Source organism: Bison bison, unplaced genomic scaffold (assembly GCF_000754665.1).
Source record: "Bison bison bison isolate TAMUID 2011002044 unplaced genomic scaffold, Bison_UMD1.0 scf7180017864104, whole genome shotgun sequence".
In the NCBI taxonomy this organism is placed as follows: domain Eukaryota; kingdom Metazoa; phylum Chordata; class Mammalia; order Artiodactyla; family Bovidae; genus Bison; species Bison bison.
Window position 1 is genome coordinate 611868 of NW_011494676.1, and position 25295 is coordinate 637162.

A 25295-nucleotide genomic window follows, 5' to 3' on the forward strand; every position below is an offset into this window, starting at 1 on the left:
ATAGTTCTTCAGGCACTCTATCAGATCTAATCCCTTGAATCTATTTGTCACTTCCACTGTATAATCGTAAGGGATTTGATTTAGATCATACCTGAATGGTCTAGTAGTTTTCCCTACTTTCTTCAATTTTAGTCTGAATTTTGCAATAAGGAGTTCATGATCTGAGCTGCAGTCAGCTCCCGGTCTTGTTTTTGCTGACTGTGTAGGGCTTCTCCATCTTTTAAAAAATTGTTATTTTCAGATTACAAACTACAAAAACCAAAATTCCAAAATGTTTAAGAAATTCCAGTATTTTAAGATAATAGGTTCACTGGAAAATTGCAGTTATTCTTTAAGGAGATTATTAGAGTTTCCCAGGGAACACAAGATTTTTATATTTAAAGTCTGGCTTTTAATAAATTTGAGAAAATGTACTAAAATCAACCTCCACTGATGGTGCAGCATGAAACAATGAATACATTTTGGCTTTGAGTAAGAAGCTGAGGGTGCCTCTTGCTCAACTTACTACTACTCATGCCTGTTTGCTCATTTTATCTGCAATATTTAAAACTAATGTCTCACATAAATGGTGGTGGTAGTTTAGTCGCTAGGTCGTGTCTGACTCTTGCGGCTCCAAACAGTCACTCCAAAAAGTCTGTTAAATGGGTTAATGAGTTCCAACTCTGTAGTTGTAAATTTAGGTTCAGTGCTTTCAGTCACCTGGATTCAATTCCCCATAGGGAAATAGGTTTTTAGGAACTGATTTTATTTCCATTATTTGGAATCAGATAGATTTAAATTCTTAGAATTTATGTAAATAATTTGCCAAGGTCATGACTGAATCTAGATCTTTTTGACTATGTAAAAAACTATGTATATTAGGTAGCTGGCACACACTAGAAGTTCCAATCTTTTCCTTTTCCTTCAACTACCTTTTAATACAGTAATCCATTATTACTTTGTTTAGTGAGTTTTTATTCCTTAGTATTTTCAGTTAACCCATAGGCATACTTATTTTGTACTTAGAGCACTTCTGAAAACTTTAAAGTGCAACGTCAAAGTTACTCAACAGAGTCCGATTTTATTTTTTTTTCAGAGTCCGATTTTAAAGAGGTAGCTGTTTCTGGAGCACTAAAGATAAGATCCTTAAATTATGATCAGAACAGGCCTGCCAGAGGCAATCAGGTGGACATCTAAGAGAGGGCAAAGATGCCTAAGATCAAGGTAGGAGGTATTGTATCTATTATCCTGTAACTGTGTAAATACTAAGCCGTGCTGCATGTATGCTCAGTCACATCCGACTCTTTTCGACCCCATGGACTGTGGCCCACCAGGCTCCTCTGTCCATGGGATTCTCCAGACAAGAATACTGGAGTGGGTTGCAGTGCCCTCCTCCGGGGGATCTTCCAAACCCAGGGATCAAACCTGCATCTTATGTCTCCTGCATTGGCAGGCAGGTTCTTTACCACTAACGCTACCTGGAAATGCAAAAGGTACTAAACCACCCCTCTTCTAAAGCTAATGCAGAAATAAAAAGATTAGGGTAATCCCCATTCATTAAGTGACCATGAAGTATCTTCTAGCTTCCAGAGCAGGGAGTGGAAGGTCTTTCTTCCTTCCACGACAGCACAAGCTGATTAGGACTTCAGCCAGCCAGCTACTCCCTTTTCACACACGAGGCCTTTTCAATTGGCTATCTGCTACAACCCATCATTTTTCACTGCTCCAGGGAACATGGAAGACGGTCAGGACTGGAGATTAGGACAAGCAGGGGATAATTTCAGAGACAAATTCCAGACCTTAGCCACCCCTTAGTATTTTGCAGGGAAGACAAAAACAACTTTAGCCTCAGGGAAATGCTGACAAGTAACAGACCCAGTTCTCCTATTTACCATTTTGGCAGAAGCCAGGTCTTTATTCTTTAGCAACAGCAATTGGCAGATGATACCATGCCATGGCTCAAAATCATTCAAAAGTGATGTACTGAAGACAAAATTCAGAGATTGAAAGGTTCAATCAGATTCAGAAGTATAAATATTTCTTATGAGATTGTATAAAATTGTTCCATCACATATTTAATCAATAAATATGGTTATCATGAAAATGAGAAAAAACACTGAAGACAGAATTAAAACCAGAAGAAATCTGAAGTCATGCTGCTGTACCACAAGGGGGCAATGTTTGAACGCTACTGATGTGGAGAGGTAGGAGGTGAGGCAGTCTGCTCTTGTTAAATCTGAGAGGGCTCCAGTCAGGGTCAGGAGAGGTGACTACCCTTTGCATTCTACAGGGGTTGGCGCTAACTCTCTTTGTACCAGCAGGCATGACTGTAAGGGGACCAATGTCAGAAAAAACACAACAGGAGAGGAAGCAGAGCAGCTGGTCAGCTGCCCCAGCTCTCACCTGGAAGTGCCTGCTGAGGACAGGGAGTGGTAGTAGTCAGAACCTCCACCTGGAGTCTCTTTTGAGTACTATAGGGCAATGATTCTCAAATGTTATCAGGCATCAGAATCACCCGCAGGGCTTTAGACTGCTGGGCTCCAACCTCAATTTCCAATTCAGAAGGTCTAAAGTAGGTCTAAAACGTACATTTCAAGCTGTTTTTCAGGTGATGCTGCTGATCTGAAGATCACATTTTGAGAACCACCACTGTAGGTTTTTCTGGCTTTCTCTTAACACTCCCCCATTCCCTCTTTCCTACCATCCATCTACTGCTTTCACATATACCAACCCTCCATTAGCTTCCTTTCGGAAAATTAAAGAAAAGACAAAACAGGGGTAAATGTTAGACTGACTTAAAGATTCTTTTGGGGAAGGGTTTCAGCTCTCTACTACCCTGGTTGATGGGTGTTGCAGAAGTGGAACTTACTCCAAATACATACATGCTTCCTCTCTCTTTACTGAACTGCCTGCCGACAGCTGGAAGGCAGTTCAGTCAAGAGGAATAGATCCTTTTCCAATCAGAAGATCTTGCTTTGAGTTTCGTAAAAATTAGTCAGAACATGGGAGATATACTCTACTACATTTGAGAAAAATTTCCCACCTCAGACTGCTTTTTAAAAAATTACAGTAAAATATACAAAACACAAAATGTACCATAACTGATCATTTAAGCATACAATTCCATGGCATTAAGTACATTCACACTGTTGTGCAAGTTCCACCATCGTCCATCTCCAGACCTTTTCATCTTCCCAAACTGAAACTCATACTCATTAAACAATAATTTCCCATCCCCCTCCTGTCAAACCAGCCCTTGGCAACCAACATTCTATCCCTAGACTACTTTTTGACTCAGTTTGTCTTTTGACTTAATAAAAGAGTATCCACTGCTGACTACTGGAATTGCTTCTTGCATATATGTGATTGAGTTTATTTTAAGAAAGGTAAATGGAATTGGAGGAAGAAAAGAGGTGCAGACAACTGGTAAGGGTTTTCATACTGGGCCTCCTATCCACAGGCCTCAGCAGCCCTGCCATGGATCCGCCCGATTCTTTCGCATCAAGAAGTTGATCTTGCGAGCCATTTCCATGTTGTAGATCCGCCGGCAGGTTTCATAGCTTTCCCTCTGTCGCCGACGGCAAGGCTTCTCATAATACCGCCGTCGCTTTATGTCCTCAATGAGCCCATCCATGGTAAGGATTCTGTGTAAGGACAGGCAATGAAGTTAGAGGCTTAGGCTCATTGTTATTCTTTTCCAGTTTCACAATGATCAGAAGTCAACTAACCAAACGACTGGTATCTGTAAAAATGATAGTGTGCAATGGTGACAGTACAGCATTCACTGCCTACATATACAGGCCAGGCCCCAAACAGGAATACCTGGGGAAATAAAAAGGCATTTAATTATACAGTCCTTGTTCTTGGGGAGTTTATCATCATTATCATGTTCTCAACCATTTTTATTTCCTACCACAACACACCTGAGAGAGATGGCAGTGGCAGGGGGTCTCAACCAATGGTCTCAACCATTTCAGAATCTTCAAATGGGATAAGTCATTTGCAGTAGGAAAGAAAATAACTAGAGGTGATTCCTACCTGGTCCTTAAGAGGAGAATGTAGTTCCACCCCTACTGTGTTTAAGAGCTGATGCAGCTCAATTATAAACATTTAGGAAATCTCGGCCTACTTCATACAGGGAAAGAAGAGGCCCTTATCACACCAGTGATACAGATAGAAGCATCAAAATAAGAGCCTCAACCATATTTTTCCCATGTACCACATGCTCCAACCACACATCTGACTACTCCCTGAACACACATTAATAGCGAATCTTTTTAAGTGTTCATAGGAGCTTTTTTTTTTAATACCAGGTCTTTACTCAGGGCTGCTTCCTCAGCCTAGAATGCCATCCGCAGCTCCAAACTGCCAACCTTCGAGGTTTTCCATGTTTTTTTTTTCCCCTTGGGAGATTTTCCACATCTTTCTGAGGCCAAATCCAGATACCATCTCTCCACAAACCTTTCTCATCTTAGAGAGAAGATAATTTGTTTTGTTGAACACCTATGTAGAGATTATTTCATTTTGCCATTCTGTTAGTTATTTATACAGATGTCTCTCTCCTTAGACTGAAAATCCCTGAAGGCAGAAAGTGTGTTTTATTCATCTTAATTTAGCTCAGGTTTTTTTCCTGCCCACCTAACTACTTCAACAGTTCCTCTTGCTGGATTCATAACATGCATACCTCAAAATCACCTTTTTGTTCTCACTGAGCCAAGAAGACACAGGGGCTTATTCTATAACTTACCTTATCCCGAGGCTCCTGAGAGCTCTGGCTCCAATCTGCAATTTGTTCCTCCCTCTCAACCCATCATCAGCTGGTCCTGAGAAGTCTGGAGGCACCTACCCTCCAATCTTGCATTGTTTACATGACCCCAATCCTGCCTACTCTTTCCTTTCATTACACGTAAAAAGTCAGTCAGAAACACAACTGGAGATGGCTAAGTCGGTAAAGAATCCGCCAGCAATGCAGGAAAGCTTGGTTCGATCCCTGGGTTGGGAATATCCCCTAGAGGAGGGCATGGCAACCCACTCCAGTATTCTTGCCTGGAGAATTCCCATGGACAGAGGAGCCTGTGGGCTGTAGTCCATGGGGTCACACAGAGTCAGACACGACTGAACAACTAAGCACATAATTAGAGGGGAGACAGAAGAAGCAGGAAATAAGAGAAACTACCTGCTCCTTCTGCTCAGTGGGAAACCCTATGTATTGCTGCTATGTTATACCAGAAGCCCAAGGTAACAATAATAGATTGAACATGAGCTTGAAAAGATTTGAGCTTTGGGTACATTACTAATGTGAATAGACATGGGCACCACTGTCCTTTGGGATCTTTTACACTCCTGCTGATTTGTAAGATCAGTTTGTCTAGGTTTTAATGGCAGGGAGATGGGAGGTGAGGGAACTGTCTCAAACTCCCAGCGGTGGAAGGAGCAGATAATTCGGGTTCTATTGAAAACACAGTCATGCCCAGAAGTGGATCCAACACTAGAGTTGTACAGTAGAAAAGCAGGGCACCAAACACTCAATACCTTTGCCCACAGAGGGTCTCCAATGCTGGCTTTCTTCCTCATCTTACCCTTAAATGTTGGTATCACTCCAGATTCTGACTGTAAATTTCCTCCTTTTTGGTTCTACATGATTCCCTTAAACTATAACATGGGCCTCAACCCTGATGCACAACAGAATCATCTCCTTAAGAGCCTTTAAAAAGTATTCACGCCTCGGTCCCATTCCTCAGAGATTCTGATTTAATTGGTCTACAGTGGGGTTATATACTGGGTATATTTTAAAAGACCCCACAGGTAATTCTAATGTAGGGCCACACTTGAGAACTGACCCAGACACTGCTGACTCTTAAATCATTATCTCTAGTTCCAGTCTTAAGAGCTAGGCCAATGCTTCCAATTGCCTTAAACCTCACAAAAAACAAACTTATTTTCTCCAACTAAAATTCATTCTTCCTCCTCTATACTCTATCTGTTAATGGCATCATCAGTTACTCAAGCTAAAATCTCATGTTTCTGGACTAGGACTTCTTTTCTTGCTACACCCACATTTACAGTATCTTATAAATTCTATAACCTGAAATAGTTCTTAGATCTCTTCCTTCTCTCTCTTCCTATGGCTACAGCTCTAATTATGATCCTTATCTTACACCTGTACTGAAATGATCACCTAACTGGTCATTTAATCAGTAAGTATTTATGAAATATCAACTCTATACCAGATACTGCATTAAATGCTGAGAATAGAAAACAAACTTCGATATAGTTTCCTACCCTTGTGGTCTAGTAAAGACAAAAGAATTACAATAGAGTGTGACAGATGCAAAGATAAGGGAAATATTGTTATAGAAGCCCACAGGAGAGGACTTGAGGATAAGGTGGTTATGAAAGCTTCCTAAAGGATATTTTATTTGAATTGTGAAGGATAAACAGGTTGCCCTATTTCCATTCTCTTTCCCTACACCAATTATTGTCCTAAAACATAAATCAGAGCATGTCACTCTGATGTTAAAAAAAGAAAAATTGTTCCCAATAAACAAAATAGTCTAACCCAGTGGTTCCCACTTGTTTGCATATTAGGGATCTTTTAAAAATCCAAATCCTGGGGATCTTTTAAAAATTCCAAACCCTAGGCCACTCCAGGCCAATTAAATTACAAGTAGGGACGGACATGAGCAGGGTTTGTTAAGTTCCCCTAGTAATTGCAAAGTGCACATTTGGGAACCACTAGTCTAAGCTCAAAGCCCTAAACAACTGAGTTTCATCGTCCCTTTCTCTCTAGCTTTATCTTTAATAACTTGCCCTAAAAAGCCTGTCTAGTCACACTGAACTATGTGTTTACTTCAAACACATTACATATCTATTTTTTACATTTGTTCACAATCCTCTTTATAATGATTCCTTTTTTAAAAAACTTAAAAAAAATTATTTATTTATTTATTTATGGCTGTGCTGGGTCTTCGTTGCTGTGCTCAGGCCTTCTCTGGTTGTGGAAAGCAGGGGCCACTCTCTAGTCGTAGCACGTGGGTTTCTCATTGCAGTGGCTTATTGTTGTGGAGTACAGGCTCTAGGGCTCGCAGGCTTCAGTAGTTGCGGCATGTGGGCTCAACAGTTGTGGTGCACCGGCTCAGTTGCCCCGAGGCATGTGGGATCCTCCCAGACCAGGGATCAAATCTGTGTCCCCTGCATTGCGACACAGACACCTAACCACTGGACCACCAGGGAAGCCCGATTCCTTTCTTTTTCTGTTGTATAAAATGCTATTTACTCTTCAAAGGCGTAAACCAATGGGTAACAACATTTGTAAATTGATACAGGAGAAATTAATCATGCCTTCCCTCTGTTCCCAAAGCACAGTGGTTCTCAAACTAAAGTTTGAGACTCATGCAATAGCCACCTAGAAAACTTGTTAAAACACAGATTGCTGGGACTTTCCTGGTGGTTAAGAATCTGCCTGCCAATGCAGGGGACATGCGGTTCGACCCCTGGGCCGGGAAGCGGGGAAACTAAGCCTGTGAGCCACAACTACTGAACCCTGCAAGTCCTAGAGCCCATGCTCTGCAACAAGGTAAGTCACCACATGAGAAGCTGTGCACCGCACCTAGGGAGCGGCCCCACCTGCAGCAACTAGAGAAAGCCTACATGCAGCAAGACACCCAGTGCAGCCCAGAATAAATAATGTTTAAAAATTAAAAACCCTGCAGATCGCTGTGTCACCTCCAGTTTTTGACTTCATACAGGTCTAAGGTGGAGCCTAAGAATTTGCATTTCTAACAAGCTCCCAGGTGATGTTGCAGCTGATGGTCCAGGGAGAACCAATGCCACAGCACACTGTTAAAACACTGATCAGACAGTGTATCTCCCTTACTGGGCTGTGTGCTTTCTAAGGTTACAGATTAAGTCTTTCATTTTTGCATTTAATATTATACTTGGCAAAGAGCAAATATCAGTAAATGTATGACAAAAATGAATCCTCTAGGTCAGGGGTCCTCAACCCCTGGTCCAGTCCAAAGCCTGTTAGGAAACTGGGCCGCAAAGCAGATGAGCAGGCAAAGCTTCATCTGCTACTCCTCATTGCTTGAATTACCACCTGACCCATCCCCCAACCCCAGTCCGTGGAAAAATTTTCCAAGAAACTGGCCCCTGGGGCCAAACAGGTTGGGGAGTGCTGCTGTAAGTGACTGACAAATGTCCACAGCTCAAGGGATTGTTACTTTATAAGAGACACAGTTCTTGGGAGTATTAGCTCAGAAGGCCACAACATTACCTTTACTAAAATGGCATGTTAGAGTTTAGATAGCATTTTCACATCCATGATCCTAATAATAATTCTATGAAACTGATTAAGCAGGTAACGTCATCTTTTTTTTCTTGGCTGCACTGTGCTGCGTTCGAGATCTTACCACTGGACCACCAGGGAAGTCCCCAGCATCTCTTTACAGGTTAGAAAACGGAAGTTCAGTGAGGCTGACCCGCCCAAGATCACAAAATAGAGCTAGAAGTAGAATTCAGGTCTTTAGTGCACTGCTTTGTAACAGCACTCTGCTTCTCCAATAAAAATCACGGAGGTTCAAAAGACAAATTACTGCGGTGCCCACAGGCAAAGAGAAAATAAAAGAGGAAAAAGCTGAGCCAGACTCCTTAATTAGAGTAAAAAGATGCAAGCGAAGAAGACATGGCACACTAAGGGAAAGGCATTGATCCAAACAACTAAGTATTTATTTCTGTCTAGGCTTTGTTTGGGCTTCCCTGGTGGCTCAGGGGTAAAGAATCCACTCATCAATGCAGGAGATGCAGGTTCAAGCCCTGGTGTGGGAAGATACTCTGGAGAAGAAAATAGCAACCCACTCCAGGATTCTTGCCTGGGAAATCTCATGGACAGAGGAGCTTGGCGGGCTGCAGTCCATGGGGTCGCAAAGAGTCAGTCATGACTGAGTAACACTACACTTTCACACGAAAAGAACAGAGACCCTAGATATGACTTCACCTAGGAAGAGGAGCCTAATGGAATGACAAGGACAGTTTAAAAGTACTATGAAAGAGAAGTGCAAAAGGAAGAGTTGAGAAACAGACTCAGGTATCCTACTGGAGTTTCGAAAGAGTTCTGAAACAGACAAAAGTGATCATCTTATCAAGTAAATGCCTGTGTGGTCAGGCAGAAAAGAAAAACAAGAAAAAAGTATCAAAGGAATAAAAGAATAGAGGAAGGGGAAAAAAAATAAAAAGATCGGTGCCCCCTAACATAATGATGGGGTTGCTAAATGGTATTCCTTGGATGGTTCTATTTCCAAAACACATATCAAATAAATTCCAAGGTGCCAGGTGAGGATTTCCTTCCTCACCCTACACTTTCTGCTGCTGCTGCTAAGTTGCTTCAGTCGTGTCTGACTCTGTGCAACCCCATAGATGGCAGCCCACCAGGCTCCCCCGTCCCCGGGATTCTCCAGGCAAGAACACTGGAGTGGGTTGCCATTTCCTTCTCCAATGCATGAAAGTGAAAAGTGAAAGTGAAGTCGCTCAGTCGTGTCTGACTCTTAGCGACCCCATGGACTGCAGCCCACCAGGCTCCTCCGTCCATGAGACTTTCCAGGCAAAAGTACTGGAGTGGGGTGCCACCGCCTTCTCCGCTGCACTTTCTAGTTATCCTGAAAATAGAACAGATTATCCTCAAATGTTCCAGAATCCCTACAGTAAAGGCATCTACTTATTTCTAATAAACAAGGATGTAAGAAGAGCTTTGTAGAACTTATGAAGTAAATAGAAGTAATAATGATGCTTCTGCTTCCACAGGTAGTTCAAGGACTAGCAGACCAACAGGCTCACAGTAAACAGATCAGCCTAGAGTTTGGGTGCCTGGCAACGTAATACTGCAGGACAGTCAGCTTCCAGTTTCAGTGAAATTCAACAGATTATGTAAAAGGAGCTAAGCTGCCCGAGCGGGAGGAATTTGAGGGCGACAGACACACGTCACTGTAGCCAGCCTGTGTCAGGACAAGAGTGTACACAGGACGACTCAATGGGCCCAGAGGCTCTCCTACCAGGAATAAAAGGGGTCAACTGGGCACACTTCCTGAGTACTTGACTTTCCTTACCTGGGGGCCAGCCAATCATGCAGGGCTTCCTAGCAACCCCCAGTCTCCATCTCTTCATCTCAGGGCACCAACGAGGGCCCTTGGTTATATAAAAAGCGTTCTGTGGTGATCTCACTGTACAGACACATAGACTATTTTCTTTGTAAGACTATATTTGTGTTCTAAACATGCTAAAGCTTTAACCACCTTCCTTTCTTCTCATTTGTTGTCATACCTATTGCTGTAATTAAACTGCAGAATATGCAACTTATTATCAAAAATATGAGAGAAATAAGAAGCCGGAATTTAAGACAGACATACAGAAAAGGCAGCTAAAGGACAAGAATACTGGAGTGGGTGGCCATTTCCTCCTCCAGGAGGGCGTTAGGAAGCATTACTACAAACAAAGCTAGTGGAGGTGATGGAATTCCAGCTGAGCTATTTAAAATCCTAAAAGGTGATGCTGTTAAAGTGCTGCACTCAGTGTCAGCAAATTTGGAAAAGGCAGCAGTGGTCATGGGACTGGAAAAGGTCAGTTTTCATTCCAATCCCAAAGAAGGGCAATGCCAAAGAATGTTTAAACTACTGTACAATTTAACATGCAAGCAAGGCAATACTCAAAATCCTTCAAGCTAGGCTCCAGCAGTACATGAACCAAGAACTTCCAAATATACAAGCTGGGTTTTGAAGAGGCAAAGGAACCAGAGATCAAATTGCCAACATTTGCTGGATCATAGAGAAACCAAAGGAATTCCAGAAAGCGTCTACTTCTGCTTCATTGACTATATATGCTAAAGCCTTTGACTGTGTGGATCATAATGAACTGTGGAAAATTCTTAAAGAGATGGGAATACCAGACCACCCTACCTGTCTTGTGAGAAACCTGTATTTGGGGTCAAGAGGCAACAGTTAGAGCCTTACATGGAACAACTGGCTGGTTCAAAATTGCGAAAGGAGTACGACAAGGCTGTATACTGTCACCCTGTTTATTTAACTTATATGCAGAGTACATCACACAACATGCCAGGCTAGATGAAACATAAGCTGGAATCAAGATTGCCAGGAGAAATATCAACAACCTCAGATATGCAGATGACACCACTCTAATGGGAGAAAGTGAAGAAGAACTAAAGAGCTTCTTGATGAAGGTGAAAGAGGGGACTGAAAAAGTTGGCTTAAAACTCAACATTCAAAAATCTAAGATCGTGGCATCTGGTCCCATCACTTCATGGCAAACAGAAGAGGAAAAATATGGAAGCAGTGACAGATTTTATTTTCTTGGGCTCCAAAATCATTGTGGATAGTGACTGCAGCCATGAAATTAAGATGCCTGCCCCCTGGAAGGAAAGCTATGACAAACCTGCTGCTGCTGCTGCTAAGTCGCTTCAGTCGTGTCCGACTCTGTGCGACCCCATAGACGGCAGCTCCCCCATCCCTGGGATTCTCCAGGCAAGAACACTAGAGTGGGGTGCCATTTCCTTCTCCAATGCATGAAAGGGAAAAGGGAAAGTGAAGTCAATCAGTCGTGTCTGACTCTTAGCGACCCCATGGACTGCAGCCTACCAGGCTCCTCCGTCCATGGATTTTCCAGGCAAGAGTACTGGAGTGGGGTGCCACTGCCTTCTCTGATGACAAACCTAGACAGGTATTAAAAAGGAAAGACATCACTTTGCCCACAAAAGTCCGACTAGTCAAAGCTATGGTTTTTCCAGTGGTCATGTACAAATGTGAGAATTGGATAAAGAAGACAGAGTGCTGAAGAATTGATGTTTTTGAACTGTGGTGCTGGAGAAGACTCTTGAGAGTCCTTTGGAAAACAAGTAGATCAAACCAGTCAATCCTAAAGGAAATCAACCCTAACTATTCACTGGAAGGATTGATGCTAAAGCTCCAATACTTTGGTTACCTGATGTGAAGAACTGACCCATTGGAAAAGACCCTGACACTAGGAAAGACTTGAGGGCAAAAGGAGAAGAGGGCAGCAGAGGATAAGATGGTTAGATAGCATCACTGACTCAATGGATAAGAATTTGAGCAAACTCCAGGATATAGTGAAGGACATGGAAGCCTGGTGTGTTACAGTCCGTGGAGTTGCAAAGAGAGAGACATGGTTTACTGACTGAACAACAACAACAAAACCTATCTAAATTCACCAAAATAAACCACACAGAAAAAAACTTATAGGGAGAGGTCAGAAAAAGGGTGAGGTAATCTGAAAGACTTTCCTTCCCCAAATTCATCATTTCATCTCACTAGCTAATTAGCTACAGAATCTGTAAAGATATTCACTTAGTGCTTCCAGTGTAAGAGCAGAGATCATTAGACATCTCAACCTTCCCACAGACATGCCACTTAAAAGTCTGAAATAGAAGAGTCTAGAATGAGCAATTACAGAGAAACATGAAATAGGATTATCTTACTTGCCCTGTTATCCTTTCAACTTAAGTGAAAGTACAGTGGGAATAGCTTCTACTATACAAGGATATGACTGGCATGTTCAGACACCATAAGAGGTAAAGAGGCTGACTTTTTAAAAAGACATACAAATCATCTTGAGCCTGCAACTGCTTCTCAATCACACAGCTTCTGGCAGCATCTTTGTCTTCACCTACTATGGTCTTCTGTCCTCCACACTTAGAACTCTCTGCTCTGCTAAGAAGTAGTTCTCTTTCATTTATCTTCTCAGTCCCCAAGAACCCCACCTACATTTAAACCTAATCATATAAGGATTCTTAACTGGAGAATGACTGCCATAGGTCTCCTCATTTCCACAGAAGCCAGTAAGTAATCTATAACATGGAGCAAAGAACACTGCACTAGAAAAATGTGTGTCTTTTATACTTCTTTCAACCACTCAATAATTGTAACCCAAGGAATATAACTTAATCTTCCCAGGCTTCTCTTACTTCTTTAATAAAGCAACCACCTTAGTGGCCTTAAGGCAGAAGATCAGCTCATGTATTATCTCTTTCATATAATTCAATTCAACAAGCATTTGTTTCTCCAAACTCTGCTTCACTGGGGAGAGAAAATGATAAATGAAAGTCAAAATCCTTAAAACTAGTGATAAGAGCAGATTAATGAACTATTTTCTTTAGAAAACATAACTTTATTAGGGATCAGCCTAGCATTCAAAACCTTTCAACACAGCTCCTCCACTTCAGAGAGTTTATTTCCATGTTTTTGCTTATGTTATAACCTATTTTCTGAACCTGTTTCAGTTTTCCATCACTTGCTTGCTCCTTTAAGATCCTAAATCTGAGTTCACCTTTTCCATTAGCCTTGTCCCACACCAATCTCTCGCTCAGCTTTCCATGTATCATGTACTATATTCCTGCTGACTAGCAATTTTATAACTTGGTTTTCCCTTTGGGCTCTTTCCTAAAGTCTTGGATAGAATTCAGGTTCATCATCAAAGGAATGATTGTGGATGAATATGCCTCACACTGTTAGGATTGGGGAAGAACTTCAATTTTAAGATAGTAAACTGAGGGACTGAGAAGTTCCAAGACTGTGAACACCTGGGCTGGCACTGGTTAGAAACAACCTCACTTTGCCATCAAAGGTCCAAATAGTCAAAGCTATGGTTTTTCCAGTAGTCATGTAAGAATTGTGAGAGTTGGGCCATAAAGAAGGTTGAGCGTTGAAGAACTGACGCTTTTGAATTCTACTGGAGAAGACTCCTGAGTGTCCCTTGGACAGCAAGGAGATCGAACCCGTCAATCCTAAAGGAAATCAACCCTGAATATGCATTGGAAGGACTGATGCTGAAGCTGAAGCTCCAATACTTTGGCCACCTGAGGCAAAGAGCTGACTCACTGCGAAGACTCACTCATCAGTCTTCCCACTGATGTTGGGAAGACTGAGAGCAGGAGGAGAAGGGGGTGACAGAGAATGAAATGGCTGGATGGCATCACCGAATCAATGGACATGAGTTTGAGCAAACTCCAGGAGAGAGTGAAGGACAGGGAAGCCTGGCATGCTGCAGTCCATGGGGTGGCAAAGTCAGGCACGACTGAGCGACTGATCAACAGCAAATGACAGAGGGAGGGACAGAATAATCACCCCACTTCTCAAGAGAGTTGGCCTAGACGTGATTCTGGTCCCCAACCAGTTACCTGTTTAGAGTCCTGTATGCACCTTCCACGTTCCCTTCTTGTACCATCACAGTCCTGGCAATGAACTTCAGATGTTTTGCCATGACCTTGGATTTAAGTCTTCAATCTGCAGGACCTAAAGTACGATGGAGAATGGAGAAGTTAAGTATAGAGACCAGCTAAGAAAGAGAAACACAATAGAATACAGAACCGCGTGACTTATTTAGGGTCTGGAAATGCAACGGACCCAGAACAGGAGACTGGGACACGTGCAAGACCTCATATCCTGGAAGGTACATGTGACTCGTTATCAAGATTCCCCCGCTCTCATTGCCAATACAAATCCTGCCACAGGGAAGAAACGAGACAGTAGCAGGGTGTACCGACGGAGATTTATTTGGCCAGGCACGGAAGAACTGGGACGCGCCGCGGGCGCCCCCTCCCTCTCCTAATTACCGCAAAAGTTCCCAGGATGGTTTGGGACGGCAATTGGGCACAGTCTCTCTGTGCTTCGGAAAGGGGTCAACCGCGCGGAATCTCTCCCTCCGCCACACCCGCCTTATTTTCACCTCCCAGTAGGAGCCCCTCACCCCTTAGCACCCAGCCAACTGGAAGCCCGCCCCAACAGGAAGCGGAAGTTGGGTCATCGCAAGGGGACAACGAAGCCGAAAAGGAAGAGACGCTACGAAGAAACCATGGCAACCTTCTGGCCGGGGTAGGGGCTTTTTCGGTTCGGTCAGCCACTGCCAACCCCCGGGCCAGCACTCTACAGCTGGCAAAGCAAAGTACTTGTTGCCTTATGTTGTCCCAAAACAGATTCTTCGCTTTCTCGGGGAGTCACGGTCCTTTGGCCTCTGAGGTCAGCCCGATTCTGTACCCTTTAATCCTATTAAATATTTTTTTTTTCCCCTTCCAGTTGAAGTAGAGTTGATTTAAAATGTTGTGCCAATCTCTGCCGTAATCCTATTAAACCTTAAATAGATATTCAATCTATTTCTTTTTACGGACGGAAAATGAGAGAAATAGGCGAAGCTTCCTGGCATGGTTCCTGTTTTCACAAAGGACACGGATTCTTGGAGAGCTGCTCTCAGGGTGGAAGGGGCTTCCATGGTGGCTCAGTGGGAAGAATCCACCTGCCAGTGCAGGAGACCCGAATTCGATCCCTGGGTGGGGAAGATCCTCTGGAGAAGGAAATGGCAACCCACTCCACTATGTATCCTTTACTGGGAAATCCCATGGACAGAGGAGCCTGGCACATTACTACCTACAGTCCATGGGGGCGGGGGTTGGGGCAGGGTGGTGGGTGGTCACAAAAGAATAGAACACAACGTAGCGAACTGCGGATGGAAAACAGTTTTACACCCAAAAATCTAAGGGCAAGAAATGAAATAACATACTATCAGTTTCCTATATCACCATCTCCCTAGACATTTCACTAAACAAAGTGGAATCACTAAAGAATCAGAAAACTCATCTAAAGGATTTAGAATCAAAGACTCTTTTATGCCAGCTTCTATCCCATTTGTCTCCTAGTGAGACTTAGTAGAAACTTTTTTTTTTTTTACTTTTTCCTCATTGTGGAACCAGCTTTCCTTTTATTCATATGTTATGTCTACATATATCTTATTTTATGGGTATTCATATAAGTTCAGATTTACTGGAAATGGCTACTGGAAAACAGTAGGGAAAGGCTCAGAAGAAGAAAGCATGTCAATCAGGTACTTGTGCAATACCGTTCTTTGGGTAACTCCCCTGAAACACACAGGAACATACACAGAGACAGATGCATCCACATCAGTTATGCTAATAGGACTCACAAAAACTGAAGCCTGCCTTAAAGTAAGCCAGGTTCAAAGTAACCAAAATAGAGTTAGTCTGGGACATGATTTTGCTTATCAACAAACTTTTATGGAGTGCCTACTTTGTGTCATCCGACTACCTCTTATTTACTTATTATTACTTTTGGTTGGCTTCCCTGATAGCTCAGTTGGTAAAGAATCCACCTGCAGTCCAGGAGACCTCAGTTCCATTTCTGGGTTGGGAAGATCCTCTGTAGAAGGGAAAGGTTACCCATTCCAGTATTCTGGCCTAGAGAATTCCCTGAGTTGGACACGACTGAGCGACTTTAAGCTCAACATTCAGAAAACTAAGATCATGGCATCTGGCCCCATCACTTCATGGGAAATAGACGAGGAAACAGTGGAAACGGTGTCAGACTTTATTTTGGGGGGTTCCAAAATCACTGCAGATGGTGACTGCAGCCATGAAATTAAAGACGCTTACTCCTTGGAAGGAAAGTTATGACCAACCTAGACAGCATATTAAAAAGCAGAGATATTACTTTGCCAACAAAGGTTTGTCCAGTCAGGGCTATGGTTTTCACAGTGGTCATGTATGGATGTGAGAGTTGGACTGTGAAGAAGGCTGAGCGCGGAAAATGCTTTTGAACTGTGGTGTTGGAGAAGACTCTTGAGAGTCCCTTGGACTGCAAGGAGCTCCAACCAGTCCATCCTAAAGGAAACCAGTCCTGGGTGCTCATTGGAAGGACTGATGCTAAAGCTGAAACTCCAATACTCTGGCCACCTCATGCAAAGAGTCAACTCATTGGAAAAGACCCTGATGCTGGGAGGAATTGGGGGCAGGAGGAGAAGGGGACGACAAAGGATGAGATGGCTGGATGGCATCACTGACTCAATGGACATGAGTTTGAGTGAACTCTGGGAGTTGGTGATGGACAGGGAGGCCTGGTGTGCTGTGATTCATGGGGTCGCAAAGAGTCAGACACGACTGAGCGACTGAACTGAACTGAACTGAGCGACTTTCACATCACGTTCACCACTGCGCTATGTCTTTGTTCCTGCATGTAGGTTTTCTCTAGTTGCAGTGAACAGGAGTTACTCTTCATTGTGGTGCTTGGCTTCTCATTGCAGTGGCCTCCCCTGATGCAGAGCACAGGCTCTAGGAGCATGAGCTTCAGTAGTTGCAGCACATTAGTTGCTACAACTAATGAGTTGTAGCATTAGTTGTAGCTTTCCAGCCCTAGAGTGTTCAGGCTTCAATATTTGTGGCAGGCAGGCTTAGTTGCTCTGCAGCATATGGAATCTTCCCTGACCAGGGATCAAACCCTTGTCCCTTGCATTGGCAGGCATATTCTTATCCACTATACCACCTGGGAAGTTCCTCCACTGCCTCTTGAACTACCAAAACATAGTAAGTGTCCAAAAAGATAAACCGTACAACAAGGTAGCGTATGATGAATGCAAAATAAATTATTTAGCCAGCAACATACTGTAGTAGAAAAACACTGGATTGGAAGTCAGGTGATCTGGATTCTATCAAAATTCTGATACTCATCAGGCATATGACCTTGAACAAATCACTTAAATCAGTAGTCTGCAAAGTACTGCCTACAGGTCAAATCCAGCCCCATTCTTGTTTTTGTAAATAAACTTTATTGGGACTTCCCTGGTGGTCAACTGGTTAAGAATCCGCCTGCCAATGTTGGGAACATGGGTTCGATCCCTGGTCTGGGAAGATTCCACATGCCTTGGAGGAACTAAGGCCATGCGCCACAACTACTGAGCCTGAGCACTTAGAGCCCGTGTTCCCCAACAAGAGAAGCCACCACGAGAAGGCTGTGTACTGCAATGAAGAGCAAGCCCCACTTGCCTCAACTAGAGAAACCCTGCTCACATCAACGAAGACTGACAGCCAAAAAAAATGAATCAAAAATTAAAAAAAAAACTTATTGGAACACAGTTCTGCTGTGTGTTTATATATTAGGTATGACTGTTTGGGCTACAGTGACAGCGCTGGGTAGTTCCAGCAAGATGTATGGCCCACAAAGCATATATCTTGCTTTGCTGACCACTTATTTAAACTCAGTCTGTTCCCTCATCTGTAAAATTGAACTAATATGTGCCTTCAATCACACATAATTTGTCATGGGAATCAAAAGGGATAACACGGAAAAATATTTTGAAAGAAAGGAAGAGGAAAAGTAGTGTTTTTGAGAATCTTATATCAGGGTATTAGATACCAAATTAGATACCAAATACTAGGCAGTTTATATACCTCCTTTCATTTGATGGAGTAAAGGGCCAAAGCCTAAGCATATAGATCGTGTTTAATGGGGCAAACAATTGAGAGGACTTGAGTTAGTCACTGAAAGAAGCAGAGGGCTTAGTTAACAGAGGGTAGAAAGGCTGGGCAAGGTGAGTGGCATGAACAAGAGTTTAGAGGCAAAAAGGCTTACAGTTTCTGGGAGCAAGCAACAACAAAACAGCGTAGAACAGACGGATCATGCATGGGAGCAGAGAGAGAAACAGAGGCCTTGACTTTGTTTTGGATTTTCTTCTCAAAATATCAGAGAGCCATTGAATAGGAAATGACATGCAAAGCATTGTTTCAGGAAAATTAATGTTTTTAAGTGAGAAGGGATTAGAGGTAAGAGAAGCTATTGCTATAGCCAAGTTTTAGACCAAAGAGGTGGTGATGGAATGGAAAGGAAGAAACAGATTTTAAGAGCCATTCCAAATATAGAATAAAAAGGATTTGGTGACTAAATAGCACCAACTTTTAAACCTAGTTATCTAGAAAAAAGATGGTACTATAGGCAGCATTAACAGAAGAAAAAGAGGCTGTAAAAAGGCAGAACAGGAAGAACACTAATTTGATTGGTCAACACTAGAAAAGGCATCAGACTGGAAAACAAGAGTCCTGTATGACACATTGTTTTGTCTTACACAAGCTACCTAAGTGTCCTCATTTATAAAATTACAAATGGTACCTTCTTGGGGCTTCTCTGATGGCTCAGAGGTAAAGAATCTGCCTGCCAATACAGCAGACACGGGTTGGTCCCTGGATTGGGAAGATCCTCTGGAGGAAGAAATGGGAAGTCACTCCAGTATTCTTTCTTGGAGAATCCCATGGGCAGAGGAGCCTGGTAGGCTACAGTCCACAGGGTCGCAAAGATTAGGACACAAATGAATAGACAAATCACACTCTCATGTCACCCTCTTGGCTCTAAAATGCTGAAACGTTTAATAAGTTTTAAGTATTAGTAATGAGTAAATGAAACTGTCCAGCAGAAATGTATACATTCAGTATGTCATCTCATGGGAAAGATTGAGACTAGAGAGGAAGCTTCAGAAGTCTTCTAAGTTGAGGTAATAATTAGAGCCATGAAGAAGATGAAAGCTTGAAGTGAAAGAATATAGTTAAAGAGCCAAGGATTGAGCCTAAGGGAACACCCATACTCTGGAGTGGGCAGAAGTGAGGCTATTACGAGATATAGAAGTTGTTGCCAGATAGGTAAGAGGAGAATTAGGATAGTGTGCTGACATGGGATCCAAGGGAGAAGAGCACTCTGAGAGTACTGAGTACCTAGCCTTTGTAAAGCCCCTGGATCTAGCTATTGATTGGGTGGAAGCTACTTAATGATACTCAAATTCTGTAAGATCATTAGTGACTAAGAGGGTGCGGTGGAGGCTAGGCTGTAAGATTTAAGGATTATGTGATAGGAAGGAGTCAGAAAGAGTATGATTAGACTACTCTGTCAAGAATTAAAGAATAAAGAAAAGGGACTTCCCCTTAGCCACTGGTGGTCCAGTGGCTAAGAATCCACCTTTCAATGCAGGGGCCACAGATTCGATCCCTGGTTGGGGAACAAAGATCCCACAGGCTGCGGGGCAACTAAGCCTACGCAATGAAGATCCCAGGTGCCACAAATAAGACCTGGTGCAGCTAAATAAATACATACATAAATAAAAAGAATTAGAGAAAAAAGACGGGAAAGAGGGCAAGTAGAGTCAAGAGATATTTTCATGAAGAGGGTACCTGATCATACTTGCAGGAGGGAAGAAAGCATAATCAAATCAATAACAATCGGAAGTTGCAAAGTAAAGAAGGGACAAGTGATTCAGCAGAAATTCCAGAGGTGAAAGGTAATCAAAAGCACAACTGGAGCAGTTTGCCTTAGAAGAGAGAGCATGTTGTCTGAAATAAAAGGAGACAATAATCTACTGAGAACAGAGTTGAGAAACAGGTGAAAGATGTACAATTAGCTATGAGAAATATGCTACGCAGCCAATATGCAATATAAGTAAAATGACAAGGTAGCCTGATACATCGCTAAGGCTGGGAGAGGACATGGTTGTGATGGAAACTGGGATAGATCAGAAAGAACAATACATGGAGAAGAGCAGAGGTAAGTAAATTCACAGACTTCACTTTTGTGGTCTGATGACACTGGGTAACATACATTTAACAGCTGAAGCTTTTGAATAATGATTAGGCCCAGCATCTGAGAGGACTCACCATTCTGACAGTTCTAAGGCATCCCTTCCTCTTCAAAACTAGCAACCACGGTGGCTGTTCTGGCTTTGGTGTCCCTTTCCTGACAGCAGTACATTACATTATGCATTTATCCACAAGAATCAACAGCTCCCAGTGAAGCAAAGAGCTACCCCTGAGTGGTAGAACCTGCTAGTCTGGACCAGCTGGAAGGTTACAAGCATGAGACACACAAAGGGAAAGGTACTAGTCTCTGAGCCTGAATGAAAAAACAGACCCAGCTTTGAACCCCTAACTGTCCCAAAGGTGTTTCCTAGGAACTTAGCAGCAGAGAGTCCCTTTTCCTCTCCCGCAGGACATAATATTGTCCCATCCAGACCTCTAATTTGGTGGAGCTTGGGTTCACAAACATTTCCCTCCCCGTTCTTTTCTGCAGGTCAGAGGAAAAAAGGTTGAGGCAAAAGGTTTCAATTTCCCCCAGTGAGTAAACTCTTTAGGTATAAAATATATTTAATCATAAAGGATTTCTCTTTCTTCAACACAAATGCACACATTAAAAGTAAAAAAAAAAGAGAGAGACATATATTTACACAAATTAGAAACTACAGTCTCAGGTCCTGGATTAGGGGTCGAGAGGATGGACAGCAGGAGCAACTGCAGGATGGCCTCTCATCTCTTCCAGGTGTCCTGTGGTCCTCTCTCTGGTCGAGGCAGGTAGACCAAGAGGGGAAAGGGCACAGCTACAGTTTGATGGCAGAGTTACTGGAAAATTGTAATAATGAGACCCCTCTGCAGATAGTTTCTGATGATTACCAGGGATGACAGGAGATGCTGTCGTAGATGGAACTGGAGTGATTGGGGCTGAGTGAGTCAAGGGCTGTACTCCATGCTGGAGGAAAAGGATGACACCAATGCTGGTTCCAGTGCCTAAAGGACCATGGCTAAAGGAGATGGTACCTGGGGAACTGAGAGGGGGATTGCAAATTGGAGTAGTGTGGATCCAAGTGAGGTTCATAGCTGGCCATTCGGTGAGGTGCCAAGGCTGCTTTGGTTTTAATACTAGCTGTCCTAGCTGTGTCTGGTCCATCTTTTCCATGGAAGGTGCAGGAGAGGAAGCAGCTGGATAACTGTGGTGGCTTGGAAAATACTAGGGAGAGGGAAGAAAAGAGAAAAAATTATGTGAGAAAGCTTTCAGATTACTTCCACCTGGATGCTTAAATCTTGGTTTCCTTGGGAACTCTGTAATGCTAACATACCTTGCTTTATGCAATAGATAATTTCCTGCCAGGCCATGATTAAGTAAAAGTTTTAGTAACCAAATTTTTGAAGCCCTACTATATTATATACCACATACTATATAGCACTGGCTATTCAGACATTTAAGGGCTTCCCTGGTGGCTCAGTGGTAGAGAATCCGCCTGCCAGTGCAGGAGATGCAGGTTTGATCCCTGGGTTGGGAAGATGCCCTGGAGAAGGAAATGGCAACCGACTCTAGTATTCTTGGCTGGGAAACCCATGGACAGAGGAGCTTGGCCGGCTACAGTCCGGACATGACTTAGCAACTAAACAACAATTCAGATGTATACAAAATAAAACTAACAGTCTCACAAATTTCCACTCTTTATAAACAAATTCATTTTAGAACGTCTTTCTAAAGTTTTTAATTGGAATCATCATTTTCCAATTTTTGTATTTTAAGTTCTAATTTTCTGTGTTGAGTTCCTTAAGAACTGCGATCATTCCTCAATACCCATGCTTCCAGAGGGATACAAGGATCCTTCGGTAGGAGTAAAAAGGAGAGGAAAAGCAGCTTAGAAGCAGCAGAGGAGAAAAGATTTTCATAGACAAGCTGTGGAATCTTCCTGCATGATTCATTTGACCAGGTAAAAAGTCTTCTGTTATCTATACAGAAAGCAGATAAGCTACAAGACACGGTATGGGGTTAAACTCCATAGAGTTCTTAGAAATGACCCAAACAAAATAGAGCCAAAAAACATCTAGAAATCAGACTATGAAGGAATCTAGGCATTCTCTTCCTTGAAAAGAAACTTATTGAAAAGATGAAAAGACCCAGAAGAAAATGGGAGCGGGAGCCCCTTTCTGTATGTACACGTCATTTCTTTGGTTATTTCCCCAACTTTTCCTCCGATAATAAGTTCTCACCTTGGTCAGCTGGTTCCTGCTACTACCCAATGATGATTTCTGAGCAGCTATATGAGGAAACCAAGTCTTTAACATTCCTTCCACCTGTAACAGAGTTCCTAGATAACGTTCTCTGTGAGGGAAAGTTAAAAAAAAAGGCCATTAGGTGTGAAAAAAGCCACAGAACAGGATTGGAAATAGCACTTTATGAAGAAGAGAAAAGAAGGGGACTTACCCCATCTGTGGCTTCTTCAAAACTCCTAAGATACGCTGGATCCTGTCCATTGCCACACTCTGCTGGAAAGTGCTCAATCCTGGGGTTAGGAGAGAGAAGATGAGATCAAGGATTGAGATTCAAGAATTTAGTGAGCGCAAGGAAAGACAGAAGGGAGTTAAAATCGATTCACCTAAGTAAATTGTCACAGGAGCAAACCGGAATCATCTAGGCCCCAAAGACTTATGAGAAATACACATTTAAAACACATGTGGAGACAGAGACAGATATGAGCCTAGCTCAAATGAATGCAACTAATCAGATAATTACCTCTCTCAAATCGACCCATCTTCAGCCCCTTCAGTAGGTCTGTGAGAGGGGGTATGAATCCTTGGAGCTCTTTACACTGTAGGAAAATAGGACAAATGGTATGAGAAGACCAAGAATTGCCCACACCAGTACTTATTTTTCCATCCCTGGGAGCCAATACTCTCCTTGTGGGGTCTTTATCAACCAAATGAATACTAAGCCACTCTGGTCCCATCTCCTTTTCCCAGCTTTCTCTTACCTTCTGAGCAAAGAGCAGGTCTCCTTCTGTGGTACAACCCTGGATGTTTATACAGGTCTCCAGTTCACCATCTCTTGATCTTTTGATCCCAGATCCTGACATAGAAGAAGCCAAGCCCCGCTGTTCCGAGTGAGATGCTACATGTTGGTTACTGGAAACCTTGGGTCGTTGCCTGCAGCGGATAGGACCAGGGCTGGGCCGAGAACCTTCCTTCTGCCCAACAGAGTCTGGCTTGGGGCCAGGAGCCCACTTGTCCTCCCCCTCACTATCGGAGGGGGAGCCAAAGTCACTGTTCACTGGGGAGGTGGAAAAAGAGGACGAAACAGAGTGGGAAGAATAGGAAGAAACGCTAGATGGAGAATCCATAGGTTCAGAAGCAGGGTCTGGAGAGCAGCTCCCGGAGTACCCAAAGATCGGGACCTGCAACTGAAGAGCAAAGCGAGGGAGTCTGAAACCAGAATCTGAGGATTGGGAAATGGACTGAGAGAGTAGGATGTACTGTATACGATAATAACATCTCTTCTCTCCCTTCCCAATATTTATCCTGTCTCGGGCACAATAGAAAAAGTCATCTTCCCTACCTCCCCCTCTCCACTAAGAACCTGGATTGCCTTTGTGCCCTCTGCGGAGCAGCTCTTAGCCTGACACAGGCTGTTCTTTCTTCCCTCAGTTCAGAGTAAATGACATGATATGACCCCTTTCTCCGGTTCGCTTTTCTGGTCTCATCCTGACCCCGTAGCGAGCCTCTCTACCTGAGCTCACACCACCAGCAAGCCGGCAATCTGCTGCACTTGAACCCACCTAGGGACCCTGTAGGAAACTCCCGCCTCTTCCCAACCTTTCTGATCGCCATCCCTGCGCCGGACCACTTCCAGTCGCACCTGCCACGTGATGCGAATCCTTGCAATACCAATATCTGCAACGAGTCCCTAAGCCCACTCCCACCGGGTCTGATCCTCCCGCGCGGATCGCTCCCTGGCGTCAGAGTCGCCTCACCTGTGTCAGTTGGTTCAGTTCAGGCTGTGTGCAGCTCCTACTCAGACTCTCGAGTCTCTGCTACCCACCTCCGGCTCCCTCCCACTGGGTCCCGCCCCTTCCCCCTCCAGGACACGTGCAGCTCCGCACGTGCCTTCCCCCTGCTTACCCAGACCTCGCACCCTCATGGGTTGTGTAGCCGGTGACACGTGACTCTCGTTATTGACGTTCACATCCCATTTGCTACAGCATACAGGGGTTCGGCCAATAAAGCGGCTCTCAGGGGACGATTGGTTGGATGGTAAGTATTCTGTGCTCCGCCCCTACATGCGGCTAGCAAGGAGGACCCGGTGATGAGAAAAGGAGGAGGATGGAAAAAGAGTGGAAAAGAAGGGAGGGGAGAAAAAGGGCGGAGCCCGTGGCCTTAAATTGGATGGTGGTGTGCTGAAGCCGCGCGGCTGGAGTGTGCAGACTAGTAGTGTGATCTGAGGTGTGAGCCTTGCCGTGTGGGACTCTGGTTCTTCCTTGGTAACCGACCCCTGTCCCCGCTTTTTCAGTGCCTCCGCTTACAAGTGCAGCACGTGGAACCCGTCAGCGACTTGCGTCTGCAACGTGTGTGTGAGAATATGGACGTGTGCCACTGTGTATCCTCCTCCTCCCCCCTCCCCCCTCCGCTCTCCGTGGCCCAGCCCTCGTGACTCCCCGGTCTCTGTTTCACTCTCCCCTCCTCCTCCTTATCCTACAAGTTGGGTGCCTCCTGCCCTGTTGGGTGAGGAGGGTGGGGACTTCTGCCGAGAACACCGCGTCCTCTCCCCGGCTCCCACTGGGGCGGCTCCTCCAGCCCTTTCCTTATATAACCCGCCACGCACGTTACCAGCTCAGATGCCAGCCCGCCATCAATCTAGAGGTCAAAGCCCAGCCGGGTTGTTCCTGACTTCTACCCGGGT

At 43.8% G+C, this 25295-nt stretch overlaps 2 protein-coding genes across 3 annotated transcripts; both read right to left on the reverse strand.

Annotated features, from left to right (window-relative positions):
• Positions 1-1861: 1861 nt before the first annotated feature.
• Positions 1862-14817, reverse strand: MRPS21 (mitochondrial ribosomal protein S21). Of its 2 annotated transcripts, none has more exons than XM_010838712.1 (3): positions 14746-14817; positions 14177-14291; positions 1862-3623 (listed from the first exon to the last, which is right to left on the reverse strand). In XM_010838712.1, exons 2-3 carry the CDS (start codon positions 14257-14259, stop codon positions 3443-3445), a joined length of 264 nt encoding a protein of 87 aa, XP_010837014.1. In that variant the 5' UTR covers positions 14260-14291; positions 14746-14817; the 3' UTR covers positions 1862-3442. The 2 variants fall into 2 exon arrangements, with proteins under 2 accessions (XP_010837014.1, XP_010837015.1); XM_010838713.1 differs by having other exon boundaries at positions 1865-3623; positions 14612-14793.
• A 6124-nt stretch (positions 14818-20941) lies between these two features.
• On the reverse strand, positions 20942-24565 carry CIART (circadian associated repressor of transcription). Its single transcript, XM_010838714.1, has 6 exons — positions 24370-24565; positions 23374-23799; positions 23136-23211; positions 22827-22905; positions 22613-22724; positions 20942-21596 (listed from the first exon to the last, which is right to left on the reverse strand). Exons 2-6 carry the CDS (start codon positions 23737-23739, stop codon positions 21072-21074), a joined length of 1158 nt encoding a protein of 385 aa, XP_010837016.1. The 5' UTR covers positions 23740-23799; positions 24370-24565; the 3' UTR covers positions 20942-21071.
• Between the last annotated feature and the right edge of the window lie 730 nt (positions 24566-25295).

What these genes read in the sequence shown, in the direction of transcription:
- MRPS21 (XM_010838712.1), bottom strand. Translation starts at nt 14,259, where the DNA reads ATGGCAAAACATCTGAAGTTCATTGCCAGGACTGTGATGGTACAAGAA. An exon ending in GCATACAGGACTCTAAACAG is followed by an intron (nt 3,624 to 14,176) that starts GTAACTGGTTGG and finishes GTCCTTACACAG; the next exon opens with AATCCTTACCATGGATGGGC.
- CIART (XM_010838714.1), bottom strand. Translation starts at nt 23,739, where the DNA reads ATGGATTCTCCATCTAGCGTTTCTTCCTATTCTTCCCACTCTGTTTCG. An exon ending in ACCTGCTCTTTGCTCAGAAG is followed by an intron (nt 23,212 to 23,373) that starts GTAAGAGAAAGC and finishes ATTTTCCTACAG; the next exon opens with TGTAAAGAGCTCCAAGGATT. An exon ending in TTGAAGAAGCCACAGATGGG is followed by an intron (nt 22,725 to 22,826) that starts GTAAGTCCCCTT and finishes TTTCCCTCACAG; the next exon opens with AGAACGTTATCTAGGAACTC.